Source organism: Microtus pennsylvanicus, chromosome 3 (assembly GCF_037038515.1).
Source record: "Microtus pennsylvanicus isolate mMicPen1 chromosome 3, mMicPen1.hap1, whole genome shotgun sequence".
Classification (NCBI taxonomy): Eukaryota; Metazoa; Chordata; class Mammalia; order Rodentia; family Cricetidae; genus Microtus; species Microtus pennsylvanicus.
In genome coordinates this window covers 15,730,179-15,749,526 of record NC_134581.1, presented here as the reverse complement: position 1 = coordinate 15,749,526, position 19,348 = coordinate 15,730,179, and the positions used below count along the sequence as shown (strand labels likewise).

Below are 19,348 nucleotides of genomic sequence, written 5' to 3'. Positions count from 1 at the left end.
TATTTGAAAAATGTTACTGGCTGGGTGTGATGCCTCACACCTTTAATCACAGTACTCCAGAGACAGGAGCAGGAGGATCTCTCCGAATTTGAGGCCAGCTTTGGTCTACATAATGAGTTCCAGGAGAGCCGGGACTACATATACATAAAAAGATGAGAAATTCTGTCTCAAAAAAAAAAAAAAAGCTATCAAGGGCTAAGGCTATAGCTCAGAACCAAAGCATTTGCCACATACTGGGCATATAGTCTCAATCAATTTAGAAATGACTAGAAACTTTTAAAATGTTTTCTACTTCAAAAAAAAAACTCAGTTATTTCTCCACAAAGAAAATATTTGCCTTTATGGTAAGTCAAGTTACATTATAAATACTTGGAAATTTAAATACTTAAAATTTAAGACTTACCGAAAAGGTCCTGTTCTGTTAGCAGATCGAGAATCCCCCCACATCTCTTTCTATATCAAGAAAGCTTCAATAAGTCGATCTTTTTCCTACCAAACTCTAGTACAGTAGTACCTGTATAAAATAAATCACAAGTAAGTACTTTAGAACATGAAGTATAAACTAAACTACCTAATCTTTGCTTGGTAAGTTTATCAGGGACTACATCATGAAGGATATTTTCAGACACCACTTTAAAATATTTATACAGGGCCAGTGAGAAGGCTCAGCACTTGCCCCCATGCCTGACAACCTGAGTTTAATCCCCTAGAGCTACATGGTAAAGGAAATCAATTCCCAAAAGCTAGCCTCTAATTTCTTCACACACACATATACACAAAATAAATGTAAATAAATACAGATAACAGAAAATTTATAATCAATTTATAACTAAAATAATTGTTGGGCATGATGGTGCATACCTTTTATCCCAGCACTCAGGAGGTAGAAACGCAAGCATACACATACATTAAAAAAAAAAATCTTTAAAATTTTTGCAGCCAAGGGTAGTGGCGTATGTCTTTAATTCCCAGCACTCTGTTGGTAGAGGCACTTGGATGTCTGTGAATTCAAGCCCAGTTAGTAAAAGTAAGAGCTTGTTTTAAAAAAAAAAAAAGAAAAGAAAAGAAAGAGAAAAAAAGAAGAGAGAGAGAAAGAAAGGGCGGTGGTGGCCTTTAATCTCAGCACTTGGGAAGCAGAGGCAGGTGGATCTCTGTGAGTTCAGGGCCAGCCTGGTCTACAGAGCGAGTTCCCAGACAGCCAAGGATCTTTTACATAGAGAAACCCTGTCTTGAAAAACAAAAAGCCGCCAGGTGGTGGTGGCGCACACCTTTAATCCCAGCACTCGGGAGGCAGAGGCAGACAGATTTCTGTGAGCTCGAGTCCAGCCTGATCTACAACCGCTAGTTCCAGGACAGGCTCCAAAGCTACAGGGAAACACTGTCTTGAAAAACAAACAAACAAACAATAAATAAATAAAAATAAAAAAAGAAAGAAAAAAAGCCAAAAACGAACCAAACAAAAAAACCAATTCACAAATCATCAAAATGGCTTGCATGAAGTTTTAAATGTCTTATTCCTCCAAAGAAACATCTAAAGACAAAACAAAAAAAAGCAGTAATCATAAAAGAAACTAAAGGGCAGATGGCAAGATGGCTCAGGGGTAAAAGTACTTCACTGTAAGCCACCTGAGTTCCAACCATGGGCTCAACGGTGGAAGGAGAAATCTTTCTCCCAAAAGTTGCTTTTTGACCTCTACACATACATGTGGGATATATACACCCACATCACATGAAATAATAATAAATTCAACTAAAAACTGGGCTGATGAGTTAGATGGCTCAGAGGTTAAAGGTAGTTGCCACCAAGCCTGACTGCCTGGGAGTCAAATGGGCTGAAAAGAAAGGACTGACTCCCAAAAGTTGTCCTATAGCTGTCACTTGTGTGAAACATATGCATAGACGATGACTATGTCCCCTCAATAAATAAAATATAAAAAGGTAAAAGAAAAAGGTATCTTCAAAGCTGTAGGAACATTGTATGGACTTTTTATCTTCCCTTCCCCTTTTCCTCTTCAAGAGAATTTTGCTCTTTAAGCAGTACATACCAATTCTGAGCTCCTTTCCAAGAAAAGAGCAAATGTATTTGCAAGTTATTTTATGAATTTGTTCTACCTTATCAGGTGGAAGGGGAGAGCTATCTGAAGGACTAATACAAAATGCTTGTTTCTGTTTCATTTCACTTAGCTCAAACAGGAGCCCATGCCTTTAATCTCAGTACTCAGGCAGGCAGATCTCAGAGCTCTAGGCCTGCTTTGGTCTACATAGTAATGGTAAGACCCCCATCTCAAAATAACAACAGCAATAGCAATAATAATAACAATGATAATTATTGTTATTACTATTTGTTGAGGAATATTATTATTTATGTGCATTGGTGTTTTGCCTGTATATGAGGGTGTCAGATCTTGGAGTTACAGGCAGTTGTGATCTGTCATGTGGGTGCTGGGAATTGAACATGGCCCCTCTGGAAGAGCAGTCAGTGCTCTCAACCTCTGAGCCATGTCTCCAGCCCCAAGATAATCTTTTTGTACACTGTGAAGATGTGTCTCTGCCAAGGCACCTCCTGATTGGTTTAGTAAAGAGCTAAACAGCCACTGGCTAGGCAGGACTTCCAAGCAGAGATAAAAACTCTGGGAAGATCTGAGACTCTAAGGATTTGTCAGCAAGATGTAGAGTAAGTCAGACATACAATATGGACCAAGAGGTTAATTTAATTTATAAGAGTTAGTTGGGCCGGGCGGTGGTGGCACATGCCTTTAATCCCAGCACTCGGGAGGCAGAGGCAGGCGGATCTCTGTGAGTTCGAGGTCAGCCCGGAACAAGAGCTAGTTCTGGGACAGGCACCAAAGCTACAGAGAAACCCTGTCTTGAAAAAAAACCAAAAAACAAAACAAAAAAAAAAGTTAGTTGGGAACAGGCCTAAGCTAAGGCCAAGATTTCACACTTAATAAGAATTCTCCATGTCATTATTTATGGGAGCTGGTGGTTCAAAGAAAGTCAGACTATTTATTGTTGTTGTTATTACTATTAATGAAGGAGAAAAAGCCTTTCATTCAGGACTAATGAAAGCTGTAAAGGAAGCTATAGGTTCATATATTGGCTCTAAGAGATAATAGGTAGAAAACCAAGAACAGCTGGAGTAAAGTACTTGTAAAGTAGGCCAATCAAAATCAGTACATGAACCTGGCGGTGATGGCGCATGTTTCTAATCCCAGCACTTGGGAAGCAGAAGTGAGTGGATCTCTATGAGTTTACAGCCAGTCTGATCTACAAACTGAGTTCCAGGAAGTCACGGCTACACACAGAGGGACCCTATCTTGAAAACCCAAAACCAACTCCCCACCCCACCCCCAAAAAAAACAACGTATAAAGGGGCTGAAAAGATGGCTTAGTTGAATATAACTAGGCTTTCTCTTTGGTAATTTATTTTTGTCGGTTTTATTTAGTTTTTTTGCCGGGCAGTGGTGGCACGTGCTTTTAATCCCAGCACTCGGGAGGCAGAGGCAGGTGGATCACTACGAGTTCAAGGCCAGCCTGGTCTACAAGAGCTAGTTTTTTATTGGTCATGGTCTCACACCATAACCTAAGTTATCCATGAACTCACTCACTATGTAGCCTAGGCCAGCCAGTCTAGAAACCGAGGGAATCCTGTTTCCGTTTCTGAATTACTTGAATTAAAGCATAAGTCAACACACTTAGTTTTTTTGGTAGGTAACAAGACCTCACATAGCCCAGCAGGGACCTCACATAGCCCAGCAGGGTCTCAAACTTCCTAGGTAGCAGAGGATGACCTTAGCTCCTTATCCTTTGACCTCCACATTCCCAGAGTAGTTTACAAGCAGGTACCACCACATACAGGTAGATTTGTATAAAGCAACTGAGGAAAAGGCTCCAGCAAAGAAATCTGTTGTACAAGACAATTCAACCAAAAACTCACAAAATCAAACACAAATGTAAAGAGTTAACATCCTCAAGACTGAGATCAAAAGGTCAAGAATCAGAAAACAGGAAGAGCCAGACATAATGGACCAGAGTCTACCCTGATCTACAGATGTATAACTCTACACATCAATTTCTAGAACAGCTAGAGCTATATAAAGACCCTCCCTCAAACTCAGAAAACAAACAAAAAAAGCAGAAAAGAATAACAAACAAACCACCACAACAACAAAAATCAAACATACAAACCTAAAACACCAAAAAGGACCTATTACTGTAAAATATATTAAGGCAAAAATTCATGTAAATATAGAAAAGGGCAGTTCTCTTCACAAAGTAAAAATAACTGATTCAGGGGCTGGAAAGATGGCTCAGAGGTTAAGAGCATTGCCTGCTCTTCCAAAGGTCCTGAGTTCAATTCCCAGCAACCACATGGTGGCTTACAACCATCTGTAATGAGGTCTGGTGCCCTCTTCTGGCCTGCAGGGATACACACAGACAGAATATTGTATATATAATAAATACATAAATATATATAAAAAAATAACTGATTCAAGGATGACTGACTAGGAGACTATTTAAAAATCTCTAGCAGTAGAGGAAGTCTTTAGAAAATAGTTCAAGCCAGGTGGCGGTGACAAAGGCCTTTTATTCAAACACTCCAGAGGCAGGGACGGGCAGATCTGAGTTCAAGGCCAGCCTGGTCTATAGAACAAGTTCTGTCACACAGAAATCCTGCCTGGAATTACCACCCGCCCTGCAAAAAAAAAAAAAGAAAGGAAGGAAGGAAGGAAGGAAGGAAGGAAGGAAGGAAGGAAGGAAGGAAGGAAAGAAAAAAAGAAAGAAAGAAAGAAAAGAGAAGAAAAGAAAAGAAAAAGAAGCCGGGTGGCAGAGGCAGGCAAATCTCTGTGAATTCGAGGCCAACCTAGCCTACAAGAGCTAGTTCCAGGACAGACTCCAAAGCTATAGAGAAATCTTGTCTCGAAAAAAAAAAAAAGGAAAGAAAACAAAAACAGTTCAAAACTTGGTATTGTGATAAATACCCTATAATTTCAGAAATGAGGCAGGGGAAGCAAAATGAAGAGTTCAAGGTTATCCTAGGCTACGTGGCCAAGTCCAAGGTCAGCCTGGGCTCCCCTCATCTCTGCCAAAAAAGAAAGAAAATAGTTTAAAGCTGCATGCAGTGGCACATGTTTATAATCCCAGCACTCATAAAACTGAGAAAGGAAGACTGCCACAAATTCAGCCTGGTATCATACACCTGTAAACTTACTTAGCCCTGAGAAATGGAGGCAGAAGGCACAAGAGATCTCAAAGCTGAGTCAGAGAGATGGCTCTGCAGGAAAAGTGCTTGCCACCAAGCCTAATAACCCACTCTTGATTCTGGGGAGCCACATGGTAGAAGAAAACCAACTCCAGCAAGTATTCCTCTTGACCTACACACACACACACACACAAATTTTTTTCTAATTAAAAATCCTCCTCCTCAGCCGGGCGGTGATGGCGCACGCCTTTAATCCCAGCACTCGGGAGGCAGAGGCAGGAGGATCTCTGTGAGTTCGAGACCAGCCTGGTCTACAAGAGCTAGTTCCAGGACAGGCTCCAAAACCACAGAGAAACCCTGTCTCGAAAAACCAAAAAAAAAAAAAAAAATCATCCTCCTCAGCCACATACTGAATTCAAAGCCGACTTTGCCTATAAGGAACCATCTTTAATATAAATTTAAAAATTATAATAAATAAAAACAAGCAAAATGGCCAGGAATGGTAACGCATGTCTGTAATCTCAGAAGGCAAGAGGAACATAGATCTCTGTGGGTTTGAAGATAGCCTGGTATACACAATGAGATCTGTGACAAAAAGCTACATAAATAGAGAGACCCCATCTCAAAACAAAACAAACCCAGCACTCAGGAAGGAGAGGTAGGTGGATCTCTGTAATTTGAGGCTAGCCTAGTTTACACAAGTTACAGAACAGCCAGAACTATAAAAAAAAAAAAAAGAAATAAAGATTATTTTGTTGAAATTTTCTGCCTTCTTAAATTTCTTTAACAGTTAATAATGTGGCTACCTTGTCATATTATAAAGTAAGAACTTCTCTATCATGTTTGAATGTCAAGATAATTCTTTTGGTGGTAAAGGTGCTTGCCACACAAACCTCATGACACCCGAGAGTTCCACTCCTAGAACCCCCAAAAAAGTTGAAGGTTGAAAAGGAGAGGAGACTCCACAAAGTTGTCCCCTGACCTCTATATGCCTCCTCATCCTGCTACACACACACACACACACACACACTTAATAAACAAATAAATACAAAAAAAGATATTCAAAATAAGCATATCAATAAAGAGAAACTATACAGAGAAGTGAAAAACAAATTCTGGAGTGGAAAAGTACGCTGCTTATAATAAAACAACAACACAGATTTCAACAATGAAGTTGATTGAGCAAGAGGAAGAAAGGATCATAAAACTTGAAGGACAGTATAAAATTATCAACTCACAGAAGCAAAAAGGAAAAGAATCAATTCAAATGAATGAATGAAGGATAAAGACAAATGAAGGAGAATCATCAAGCAGACTAACATTTAAGCCACAGGATTTCCAGAGAGGGCTGAAAATACAGCTGAGCAGATTACTTGCCTATGACGCATTAAGCTCCTCATTCAGTCTCTAGCACCAAAAGAAGAAATAAACTTTTAATTTTAATTATTATTATTATTGACAGAGAAGCCAGGCTGGAGCTGAGGCTTTAATCCCAACACTTGGGACAGAGGCAGGACTATTTCAATGAATTCAAAGTCAGCCTCATTACATACATACATTCAAGACTAGCCTGGGTTACATGTAACTATCTCACAAAAATAAAAGATGGAGCTGAAAAGATAGCTCCGCAGTGAAGAGCACTGGCTGCTCTTCCAGAGGACCTGGATTCAATTCCAGCATCCACATGACAACTCACAACTATTTGTACGCCCAGTTCCAGGGGACCTGACACTTCACACAAACATATACGCAGATAAAGCATTAACGTACATAAAAATAAATAAATTGGCCAGGCAGTAGTGGCATACACTTTTAATCTCAGCCCTCAGGAGGCAGACACAGGAGGATCTCTGTGCGTTCAAGGCCTGCCTGATTTTAAAAGCAAGTTCTAGGACAGCCAGGGCTACACAGTGAAATCTTGTCTTGAAAAAACAAAAAAATAAATAAAAAATAAAAAGAAATGTAGTTTAGTAGCGAAAGCAAATACAATTCCTAGTGGACAGCAAGGTAAATCAGGGCAATGTTGCTTGCTGTCAGCCTGATGGCCTGAGTTCAACCCCTTGTACCCACAAGGTAGGAGAGAACAGATTCCACAAGTTGTACACTAACTTCCTCAAAAGCATCATGGTATATGCATGCAAACTTTAAATTTTAAAAATAACAGGACACAGCAGGGAGGTGGTGGCACACGCCTGTAATCCCAGCACTCGAGAGGCAGAGGCAGGCGGATCTCTGTGAGTTCGAGACCAGCCTGGTCTACAAGAGCTAGTTCCAGGACAGGCTCCAAAAACCACAGAGAAACCCTGTCTCGAAAAACCAAAAAATAAATAAATAAATAAAATAGCAGGACACTAGTCATAAAAATATATAATTTCTAGATCCAATATAATCTCAAACCGTTATCAAAGTTTAAAATATTTTTATTTTGTCTGAATGTGTATAAAAGTACCACGTACAAGCTGTGCATGAGACCAAAAAAGATACCAGAACCCCTGAAGAAAACATGTAGGTACTGGGAACCAAACCTGGCCCTCTGGAAAAGCAGCAAGTACTCTTAACCACTGAGCCATCTCTCCAGCTCCTATTACCGAAGTGTAAACAGAACCTGAAATGTTGATGCATGAACAGCATGACCACAGACATAAAGGTCAGAATAATCTAAGGAGTCATTAAGTTACCTACCATACCAACTAGTTCTAAAAATAATGGTTTAGAACCATTATCCCCATAAGACACAAATATTAGTCTAGCTTACATACCACACCCCACACCCATCACAATCTATAAACTGCAAAGAATACAAGGGCCCTGTAGTGAATTTTGAAGACAACACATGCCTATGTGAAGTAACTGTAGTGCAAATCCTGGAGCTCGTAGTATAAATATCCAAATGAGAGCTATGAAAGTTCAAGTAAAAAGAAAATAAATTTCACATTGAAAATGGCTCAGCTAGTTTGGAGACAGGGCAAGCCTACAAGCTACATTAGTAATCATGACCTTCTTTCAGTTCCTTAGTTTCATTTTAGCAATCAAATTCCCCAGAATCCAGTCTGGTTTCCGGGTTAATCAGCACATGATGGCTCAAACCTGTAATCCTAACACGAGAGAGGAAGGGGGAGGGGAAAGGGGAGGAGAATAAGGAGGGGAAGGAGGGAGAGGGAGAGAGAGGAGGGCTACCATAAGTTGGAGCCAGCTAGAGCTATACAGTAAAATTCTGTGTCAAAAAGAAACAGCAACACAAGAGCCAGGTGTGGTGGCTATAATCCTAGCACGTGAGAGGTAGAAACAAGAAGACAAAGAGTCTGAGATCAGGCTGAAGACTCAGTTCAGCAGATCAGAGACCTTGTTGCTCTTTCTGAAGACCTAAATTCAGTTTATCCACATAGTGCCCCATAACCATCTACAACTCCAGTTCTAAAGGATCTGAGGCTGAGGCTTCCTCTGACCTTCTCACCAGAAGCACACAGGGTATACACATATACATTTAAGCAAAACATTCACACACATACAATAAGATAATTAAAAAAAAAAACAAAGCAAGTTCATGCCAAGTGGTGGTGACATACACCTTTAATCCCAGGACTCAGGAGGCAGAGGCAGACAGATATTAGAGATCAGCCTGGTCTAAAGTAAGTTCCAGAACAAACAGAACTGCACAGGGAAACACTGTCTAGAAAAACAAAAACCCCCAAACGAGTTCCTTGGCTACACAGTGGTGCGGGAGAATTGTCTGTATTCTGTCAATCATGTTTCAAATAAATGCTGGTTGGCCAGATAGGAAATATAGGCGGGAAAACCAGACAGGAAGTAGAAATGATGTAATGAGAACAGGAGAATTCTGGGAAGGAGGAAGTTGATTACTCCCACTCCTGCCCAGACCACCGAAGCAGCAGGATGTGATCTGCCCCACTAAAAAAGGGTACTGAGCCACATGGCTAACATAGATCAGAAAAATGTGAGAGTCAGTGAGAGGCTAGAGCTAATGGGCAATCAGCTTTATAACTTATAGAGATCTATGTGTGATTTTCTTTGGGGCTAAACAGCTGAGGGTACGGGCAGGACAGAAACCCCAACAACAAGCAGTCCCCCACCCCTCCATGTTACAACACAGATTACCTAAGACCTTGACTAAAATAAGTAAGTAAAACTTAATCCCAGCACTCAGGAGCACAAATGTCCAAGGAAGTCAGAGGCAGTGGATCCCCCTGGAGTTGGAGTTACAGGAGTTTTTGTGTGCTGGGAACTGAACTCATGTCCTCTGCAAAACAGGAGACATTTTCTTGACACTGAACTGTCTGTTTCTCCAGCCCCTAATTGTTTTTCAATAAGATCTTCCTTACTTAGCCCAGGCTGGCCTTGAATTTCTGATTCTCCCACTTCCCCCTCCTGAAAGAGGGATTACAAATGTTACTAAAAACTAGGGTTCTAACCCAAGACTTTTTGCATATTAGGCAAGCACCAAACCAACATCCTTAGCCTCTCCAATTTTTTTTATTGAGGTAAAATAATGAATGGTAACCTATCATCTTAATTATTTTTGAGTATACAGTTCAATCCAGTGGTATTAAATACACGTATAATGTTGTACAACCATCAGGACCATCCATTTCCTTACCTCTTCTAATCTTGTAAAGTTATGGATTAAACAGTAATTTCCCATTATTCTCTTGCCCTTCTCCTGGCAACCACTTCCATAAGACCTATGGTTTTGTTTTTGAGACAGGGTTTCTCTGTGTAGCACGGGCTTTTCTGGAACTCACTCTTTAGACCAAGATGGCCTCAAACTCAGAGATTCACCTGCCTCTACCTAGAATGCTGGGACTAACTCATACCTGGCTGAGTTAGTTCCTCAACAACAGAAATCATACAGTACTTTTCTTCTGACTGATTTCACTTACCATGACAATCTTCAAAATCTAGCCATTCTGTAACATAACAAAGTGACCATCCTTTAAAATTAAATTGGGGTGGGGGAGGCTGGAGAGATTGATTAAGAGCACTGTCTGGTTATAAGTTGCCTGATGTGGGTGCTGGGAATAGAAATAGAATCCTCTGCAAGAGCAGTCAGTACTCTTAACCTCTGAGCCATCTCTCCAGCCCCCAGTTCCCACTTTAAAAACATCTTACCTTGGGGCCGGAGCTCAATGGTTAGAGCACTTGTTTCTCTTTTAGAGAATCTGGGTCTGGTTCCTAACACTCACATGGCATTTCACAACTTTCTGCAACTCCAGTTCTGACACTCTCTTCTAATCTCTACAAACACCAGGCACATACATGACAACATAAACATAGGGCAGGAAAATATTCATACAGACAAAAAGCACATAAAAAAATCTTAACTTTGATCTGAAAAGATGATTCAGTGGTTAAGAGTACTTGCTACTCTTCAGAAGACCTGGGTTCAATTCTCAAGACACAATTCTTTAAATCCAGTCCCAGGAATCCAACAACCTCTTCTGGTCTCCTGGGGCACCAGGCACACACATAGTATACAGACATACATGCTGGCCAGACACCCATATACATAAATTTAAATAATAACAAAAATTGTAAAAATATTCTTTGTATGTATGTGTATGGTGTATGTATACATATATGCATTCATTTAAGCACAGGTGCATGTGTGCCGTGGTACGACTATGGACACCAAAAGACAACTTCAGGTGTAGTTCTTCACTGGCCACCTTCTTTGAAACAAGTCTCTGTATTGGTTGGTGCTGCAAATACCAGGCTGGCTGGCCCACGAGCTGGAATTACAAGATGTTTAGCTTCCCTTTTAAGGCTAATTAATATTCTGAAGTATAAACATACATAAGGAAATCACTTTACTCATCCATTCACCTATCAATTAGTTCTTGGGTTGCTTTCTTACTTTATGAATATTGGTGGATGAGCATGGATACAAATAACTTTTTGAGATTACGTTTCTAATCCCTTTGGATACACCTAAGTATAATTGTTGGATCATATGGGTTTTTTTTAATTAAAAGTTTCCACCTCCTCACATTTCCCTTCCCCTCCCTCTCCAGTCCTAAGAGCAGTCAGGGTTCCCTGCCCTGTGGGAAGTCCAAGGTCCTCCCCCTCGATCCAGGTCTAGGAAGGTGAGCATCCAAACAGACTAGGCTCCCTCAAAGCCAGTACATGCAGTAGGATCAAAACCCCATGCCATTGTCCTTGGCTTCTCTCAGTCAGCCCTCATTGTCAGCCACATTCAGGGAGTTCAAAGAACTCCTACATCTGATAAACACCTTTAGTAATGTAGCAGGATACAAGATCAACTCCAAAAAATCAGTTGCCCTCCTATACACAAAGGATAAAGAAGCAGAGAGGGAAATCAGAGAAGCATCATGATAGCCACAAATAGCATAAAATATCTTGGGGTAACTCTAACCAAGGAAGTGTAAGATCTATTTGACAAGAATTTTAAGTCTTTGAAGAAAGAAATTGAAGAGGATACCAGAAAATGGAAAGATCTCCCATGCTCTTGGATCGGTAGGATCAGCATAGTAAAAAATGGCAATTCTACCAAAAGCAATCTATAGATTCAATGCAATCCCCATCAAAATCCCAACAAAATTCTTCACAGACCTTGAGAGAAAAATAATCAACTTTATAGGGAAAAACAAAAAACCCAGGATAGCCAAAACAATCTACAATAAAAGTACTTTTGGAGGCATTACCATCCGACTTCAAACTCTATTACAGACCTACAGTAATGAAAACAGCTTGGAATTGGCATAAAAACAGAGATGCTGACCAATGGAATCGAATCAAAGACCCAGATATTAAACCACAAACCTATGAACACCTGATTTTTGACAAAGGAGATAAAATTATACAATGGAAGAAAGAAAGCATCTTTAACAAATGGTGCTGGCATAACTGGATTTCAACATGTAGAAGAATGAAAATAGATCCATATCTATCAACATGCACAAAACTCAAGTCCAAATGGATTAAAGACCTCAATATAAATCTGACCACGCTGAACCTGATAGAAGAGAAACTGGGATCATATGGTTTTTGTTTTGAAACTTGATTGTTTATAAAAATAAAACCAGGCCCTCTTCAGGCTTACAGCAACCCTCTACTTCTGCCTCCCAAGTGCTGGGATTACAGTTGCATATCACCATGCAATAGGAGGTGTACATCACTGGAATTCCAGCACTTACGAGATAAGAGGTCAGAAGTTATGCCTACGTAGTGACTTCAAGGCTCAGGCTGCAACATGAGACCATATTTCAAAAATACAAAATAATATATATTTTTAAACATATATATATGGTATCTACAGTCAGGGATATAATAAGTTAGTTCCAAGACAGTAAGGGTACAGAGTGAGACTAGAAACACCAATGTTATTATTATATCTAAATTTAATTATTTAAAATATCAAATTAAAAATATTTAATTATTACTTTTAAAGAATAAAGGTTAAAGTTAAAATAGAGCTGGAGTGGGGGTTTTAGCTTAGTAGTAAAATGCTTGCCTAACATGAAACACTTAAAATCTGAGGTTTAGTTTGACAGAACATTGCAAAAACAACTGAACAAACTATATTTGTACATCAATGTTCAAGCATTATTTACTACAGCCAAATGTTAAAATAGATGATTGTGCCCCCCCCCAAAAAAAGAGAAAAAAAATAGATGATTGTGGAAATTGGGTGGAGGTGGCGTGGGCCCGGGCCCGTAATCCCAACACTTGGGAGGCAGAGGCAGAGGCCAGCCTGGTCTACAGAGCTAGTTTCAGGACAGGCTCCAAAGCCACAGAGAAACCCCATCTCGAAAAACAAAACAAAAAAAATTATTTTCTTTCAAGTTCCAGGAGAGCTAGAGCTGCTCCACAAAGAAACCTTGTCTTGAAAAAAAAAAAAACAAAACAAAAACAAACAAACAAAAGACTGGGAAAGCAGAAGAATCTAAATTCAAGGCCAGCCTGACGCAGATAAACCCTGTCTCAAAAAACAACAAACACAAAAAACAACAAAAAATAGATGACTAGATTAAACAACAACAACAAAAAAGATTTATTCAGCCAGGCAGTGGTGGCGCACGCCTTTAATCCCAGCACTTGGGAGGCAGAGGCAGGCGGATCTCTGTGAGTTCGAGACTAGCCTGGTCTACAAGAGCTAGTTCCTGGACAGGCTCCAAAACCACAGAGAAACCCTGTCTCGAAAAACAAAAAAAAAAAAAGAAAAGAAAAACAAAACAAAAAAAATTATTTTCTTTCTTTTTTTAAAATTTAGCTCAACTTTTTATCATGTCTTCAACAGAATATATATCTTGCCTCTGGTTAAACAATTTCAAAGAAAGGGGACTCTCACCCCCAGAGGCAATTGGTTCTGTCTTTTTGTTGTTGTTAAGATTTATTTATTAATTATGTATACAGTATTGTCTGCATGTATGCTGAAGGCCAGAAGAGGGCACCAGATCTCATTACAGATCGTTGTGATGTGGTTGCTGGGAATTAAACTCAGGACGTCTGGAAGAGCAGTCAGTGCTCTTAACCTCTGAGCCATCTCTCCAGCCCATAAATTAAAAATTAAAAAAAATTAATCTATTTTTAGGTACTCTATACAAGGATGAAATACCATTTAATTAGAAGAGAAATAAAATTCTGATACATACTATCCTATCAATCAACTTTAAAACGATTATACCAAGCCAAACAGGTCAAACACAGAAAGGACCATATTGTATCATTTCATTTATATTTGAAACACAAATTCAAAGAGAAAGTAAAAGTTACCAGGGGTTACATGGAAAGTTACTTGTTCAGGTTACAGAGTTTCTGACAGATGAGGTGAAAAGTTTTAGCAACAGCCATTCTTGGTTGCAATGGTTTGTGATTAATGCCGCCCTGAACTGTATACTTTAAAATGGCTTAAAGGGTAAAGTTTTGTTACAGTGTATATAAAAATATACATTTGGTATAATTTTAAAGAATAGCAGTATAATGTGGGGTAAGGTAGTCTGTAAGAAAAAGGCTGCAGTAGTAGTAGGAATTCCAGGCCAGTCTGGGCTACATGAAACTATCTCAAAAAAGAAGTGAAGTTGCCAGGCTTGGTGGCACAGGCTTTAAATCCCAAAACTAGGAGGCAGAGTCTGGTGGCTCTTTTGTGAGCCTGGGAGCTATAGTGAGCCTCTATCTCACTCTAGTGTGGAAAAGGAGGGGGCTACTAGGGGAAAAGCTCAGTTGGTAAACTGCTTGCTGAGCAACCATAAAAGGCTGAGTTCAATAGCCAGTACCAACAATAAGAAGGTAGGAGTGAGGGTTCATGCTTGTGATTTCAGCACTGAAGAGGTGAAGACAGGAGAATCTTGGGGATTCAATGGCGGCAACCTTGCAGAATGAAATAACCAACTCCCACAAGTTGCCCAACCTCTCAGAATAAAGTTTGCACTATCCTGGGCAAAACTTGGAGTAAAATTATTATCTCAAAGGAAAAAATAGCAATAGTGGTGGCTAATATTTAGTGAACACTTTCTGCACACCAAACATTGTCCTAAGAGCATTACAAGTATTACATAGCTCAATGGGAGAGCACTTGCTTAAAATTAACAGAACTGTGGGTTCAATTTCTAGTATCAGAAGTTGGGCATGGTATCATATGCAAAAATTGTCCAGTAGCACAATAAATAATCTATTTCACCAAAACAACAACCCCACATAAGATGAAGAACTGAAACTTGGGAAAGGTAAACAATTTGTCCAATGCCAATGAGTTAGTGAAGAGTACAGGGATTCAATGTCTGATCTCTGAAACCCTACAGTTATCAACTCTACTACACTGAGTTCCACATCACGACAAAACTGTTAGAAAAGGCACCCAGACCAGGCTTGTAGGCATGCATTTTTAATCACACCACTCTAGACACACAGGCAGGCAGATCTCTGTAAGTTCATGACAAACCTGGTCTACATAGCTAGTTCCAGGCAAACCAGAGCTGTATCATGAGACCCTGTCTTAAGTAAGTAAATAAATAAGTAAAAACTGTTCAATACTTTTATTATTTATGTTACTGATTCTGAATCAAGTCAATAACATCAGTTTATACATTTAAGCATGATGTCAAATTTGTTTGAAAAGTACCCTTAGGGCTGGAGAGATGGCTCAGTGGTTAAGAGCACTGCCTGCTCTACCAAAGGTCCTGAGTTCAATTCCCAGCAACCACATGGTGGCTCACAGCCACCTGTAATGAGATCTGGTGCCCTCTTCTGGCCTGTATACTTAATAAATAAATAAATCTTTAAAAAAAAAAAAAAAGAAAAGTACCCTTAAAGGTACAATGGCAGAACCCTTTAGCTTAGAGTACATTATTATATAAGCTCCCCTTATCAAGGAACAACAGCAACCAATTGTAGTACTTTGAAAATACAAGCAGAAAGATTAGGAATTTAAGGCAAGCCTAGTAGTTCGAGTCCAGGCTAAGCTATGAGAAACCCTGTCTCAAATAGACGGAAAAAAAAAATGTTTGTTGGGGGCAATAACTTTCCCATTGGAAATTCTTCCTTATGTGAAGGTCTACAAAAACCATAAACTCAAGCCTGGTAACAAACTTCTGTAAGGAGGCTGGGGCTGTTTGCAGCTCAGTGGTAGAGAACTTGCCTAGCAAGTGTAAAGAAAGCCCTGGACTCAATGACCTGCAAGGATGTTATGACTGCTCAGAACTGAGTCCTACCTGTCCTAGAGATTTTATAAATAGATTATATATACTTATATGTAATCCTATAGATTTTAAACATAGGTAAGTATTTATGTAAGTGTACTACTTAAGGAGTTAAAATTCAGATTCAATTTTCTTAAGTGTCTCAATGCAGTTTAGGATGGCCCCAAACCTGACATCCTCCTAAATGCCAGGATTACAATTATGCTCCACCAGAGATGGCATTAGATTCAACTTGTACGCTTCCTCAAGATGGTCATACAGCACTCGTTACCTTCCACATCGTCACTGTTACTCGGCTTGACACCTTTCCCTTTGATCCGCACAAGCTTGGCAACTATGGCATATTTAATCAACGGGAAGTGGGAAACTAACAAAAGTCCAATTAGTCTCAAAGTCTGAGCTTAATAAGCAAGCCTGGAATGTGCAAAAAGAAAAAAAAACTACCACCAGGTTGTGTGCCCTACAAATCAAGCCGTTTCTTTTAATTAAAAAACGCAGCCCCACACTAGAATTCATTAGCTCAACGTCAATTCTAAAGTTAAAAACGCATTATTTACAAGGCCAAAAGGAATCTAAAGCAGGAATATGTGGAAATATCACTCTCCTTCTACATTCGCCCAACGGGTGCAGACCCCACCAGTCACCCTCGCCCGCCTCCCGGTTCTGAGCTCTCGCACCTTCCAGACTGGGCGTCTGGGTGGGCGGCCAAGGTTACTTGCAGGGCACAAGAACTCTGTATCCAGAGATGTCTCCGAAGTGGATCACAAACACAAGAGAAAAGAGAAAGAGAGAAGCCCGCCTGCAGCTCCACGGAACGGAGCGCCGAAGCCGCTACCTCGCGCTGGTCCCTCACCCCACAGCTGGCCGCTCCGCGAAGGGACCGGTAATTCTACCGCCGCCTCGAGCCCCGCCCCGGGCCCGCGACCGTTCCGGGGCGTTCCGGCCGCGAGCAGCGCCTCCCTCAGCACACCGCCGCTAGGCTGTCTTCGCGAGCGAGGCCGCGGCCGCCCCGTGTCTTCGAAGTCACGGCTTCTAGGCCGCGCGGGCCCACGATTACCGGAGCAGTCCGGACAGCTGACCCTGTCCCAGCAGGTCGGGCACGCCCTCTCTCCTGTCCTGGGCCCTTACCAAAGCAGCGCAGCCCCCGCGACCCGCTCCTCCTCCCCAGCGGCCGCCACGGACCCAGCGTCGCGGAGACCGGAACTTCCTCCCGGTGGGCTCCGTCTTCCACAAAGGCGACGCGCCACCGCCTTCAGCGCGGGGCCCGCTGGGAGATGAAGTACGGACGCAAACCCCGCAGCCTCCACTCCCGCCGTGCTCCGCGCGCAAGGGCTTTGTCGGCTGGTGGAGCCGCTGCCCAATGGAAAGGCACGCTGCTAGCCCCTGCCCAATGAGAAGGCACGCTTTCCCGCCCGTGGGGCCTGCTGGGAGTTATGGTTTGGCCTCCCGCGGCTTGTTTTCTGGTGCTATCCTCGTAAATGTGCTGGATGTACTAGAGGCTTTGACATGACATCCCTAGGTTTACGCGCCGCCAGGTGCTCCGGGCTCGTCCTGGCCTTGCCCCAGTGGAAGGAGACTGATTGTCAGTTCGTGTGCAGAAAATAGGACACAATCTTTTCCGACTTAATCCGATAAGGCAAATGGCTGCTAGCCATTCAGGTACATCGTAATTCTAACCGAAAACAAAACAAAACTTCTGCTTTGCAACTTCTCCCATAATTTTTCAGCTAATGGTTTTACAACAGATGACTCCAAGTTTAGAGGTAAATTGTCTACATTGAGAGGCTTGCTGGTCCCAACCACCTGGTGTCATGACTGAAGGGACTCTGGCCAGCTCGAGCTTGGCCGACATGGCTCTGGGAAGCCTGGCCCTTCTCCCATTCACTCTGCCTTGCTCAAAACCATTAGATTACATTCCTAAAGCTAGCCACCACGGTCGGTTTCCTTATTTAACCACTTCCTCTTCCTGAGGCTGACTACCAAAGTCCAGCTATCAAAGTATTAAAGTCCAGCAATCAAAGCTCGTAATTAACATGCCCAATTAAAATTGAACACCTCATCCTAACATGGAGTTTCCCCTTTGTAAACTGCCATTTTCTTAAGTTCCATATCTGTCTCCTCTCTATCCAGAGGTAGTCCTTTGTTCTCTGGGGCAAATAAAACTTCCCCCCTCATCCTCTATCTCCTGTCTTTGTCTCTTATTTCCTGCCCTCTGTCACTCCTTTGTACTGAGAACTTGGTCTTTGGGTCCTGAACCAAAACTTTACCTTTCAATGCCTGCATGCCCCTGTCGAATATATCCTGATACTGTAACCGAAATTCAACACTATAAGATCAAAGGAGGAGGACTGGAAAGATAGCTCAATAGTTAAGAGCACTAGCAGTTCTTGCCGAGGTTTAATTCCCAGAACCCACATGGTGCTTCGCAACCCTCTGTTCTTCTGGTAACAGGGAATCTGGTGCCCTCTTCTGGACTCTGAGGGGACTGTACATGTATGGTATATAGATATACATAACTCAGACAAAATATCCATACATATAAAATAAAAATAACGAGCGGAGGTGGTGCATTCCTTTAATCCCAGCACTGGCTCCTACCAGTTCTGGAGCCCACCAGTTCCTAGCCCTTCGAAGGACTTAAGAATCACACCGTGTGGTGGTGCATGCCTTTAATCCCAGCATTCGGGAGACAGAGGCAGGAGGATCTCTGTGAGTTCGAGGCCAGCCTTGGTCTACAAGAACTAGTTCCATGAAAGGCTCTAAAAACTACAGAGAAACCCTGTCTCGAAAAACAAACAAACAAAAAAACAAAAACAAACAAAAAAAGAAACGTCATAATGGAACCTATTGGGGGCTGGAGAGATGGCTCAGAGGTTAAGAGCACTAGCTATTCTTCTATTCTTCCAGAGGTCATGAGTTCAATTCCCAGCAACTACATGGTGCCTCCCAGGTATCTATAACGAGATCTGGTGTCCTTTTCTGGCATTCAGGCATGCAGAACGCTGTATACATAGTAAATAAACAAATCTTTAAAAAATAAAATAATAAAATAAAAATAAGCCTTCAATTAAAAAAATGATTGGGGCTCAGAGGTTAAGAGCATTGCCTGCTCTTCCAGAGGTCCTGAGTTCAATTCCCAGCCACCACATGGTGGCTCACAATCTGTAATAAGATCTGGTGCCCTCTTCTGGCCTGCAGGCGTACATGCAGGCAGAACACTGTGTGCATAGTAAATAAATAGCTCTTTTAAAAAAAATCAATAAATGCTGCTCCCATAAATGCCCATTAAAAAGCAGGGCAAGGATCCAGGCAGTGGTGGTGAATACTTTTAATCCCACCATTCAGAATGCAGAGGCAGATGGATATCTGAGTTTGAGGCTAGCCTAGTCTACAGAGTGAGTTCCAGGACAGCTACACAGAGAAACCCTGTCTCAAATAAATCACACACACAAACTCAACGTTCTCTCAAGAT

General features: G+C 41.3%; 1 protein-coding gene across 9 annotated transcripts in view; it reads right to left on the bottom strand.

Annotated features, from left to right (window-relative positions):
- Positions 1 to 17,206, bottom strand: part of Rbm6 (RNA binding motif protein 6) — a 120,081-nt gene extending 102,875 nt beyond the window's left edge. For 2 of the 9 annotated variants that reach the window (XM_075964668.1, XM_075964672.1), the window contains exons 1-2: positions 17,005 to 17,107; positions 404 to 514 (exon numbers count right to left, since the gene is read on the bottom strand). Coding sequence is in view for 3 of the 9 variants with exons in the window: in XM_075964667.1 (XP_075820782.1) it covers positions 404 to 447 (44 nt within the window). In the remaining 6 variants the exon portion in view is untranslated. Of the gene's footprint in view, positions 1 to 403; positions 515 to 16,553; positions 16,803 to 17,004 lie in introns of those variants that run through there. The other 7 variants (XM_075964667.1, XM_075964671.1, XM_075964673.1 and 4 more) reach the window with 7 other exon arrangements.
- Positions 17,207 to 19,348: the final 2,142 nt, after the last annotated feature.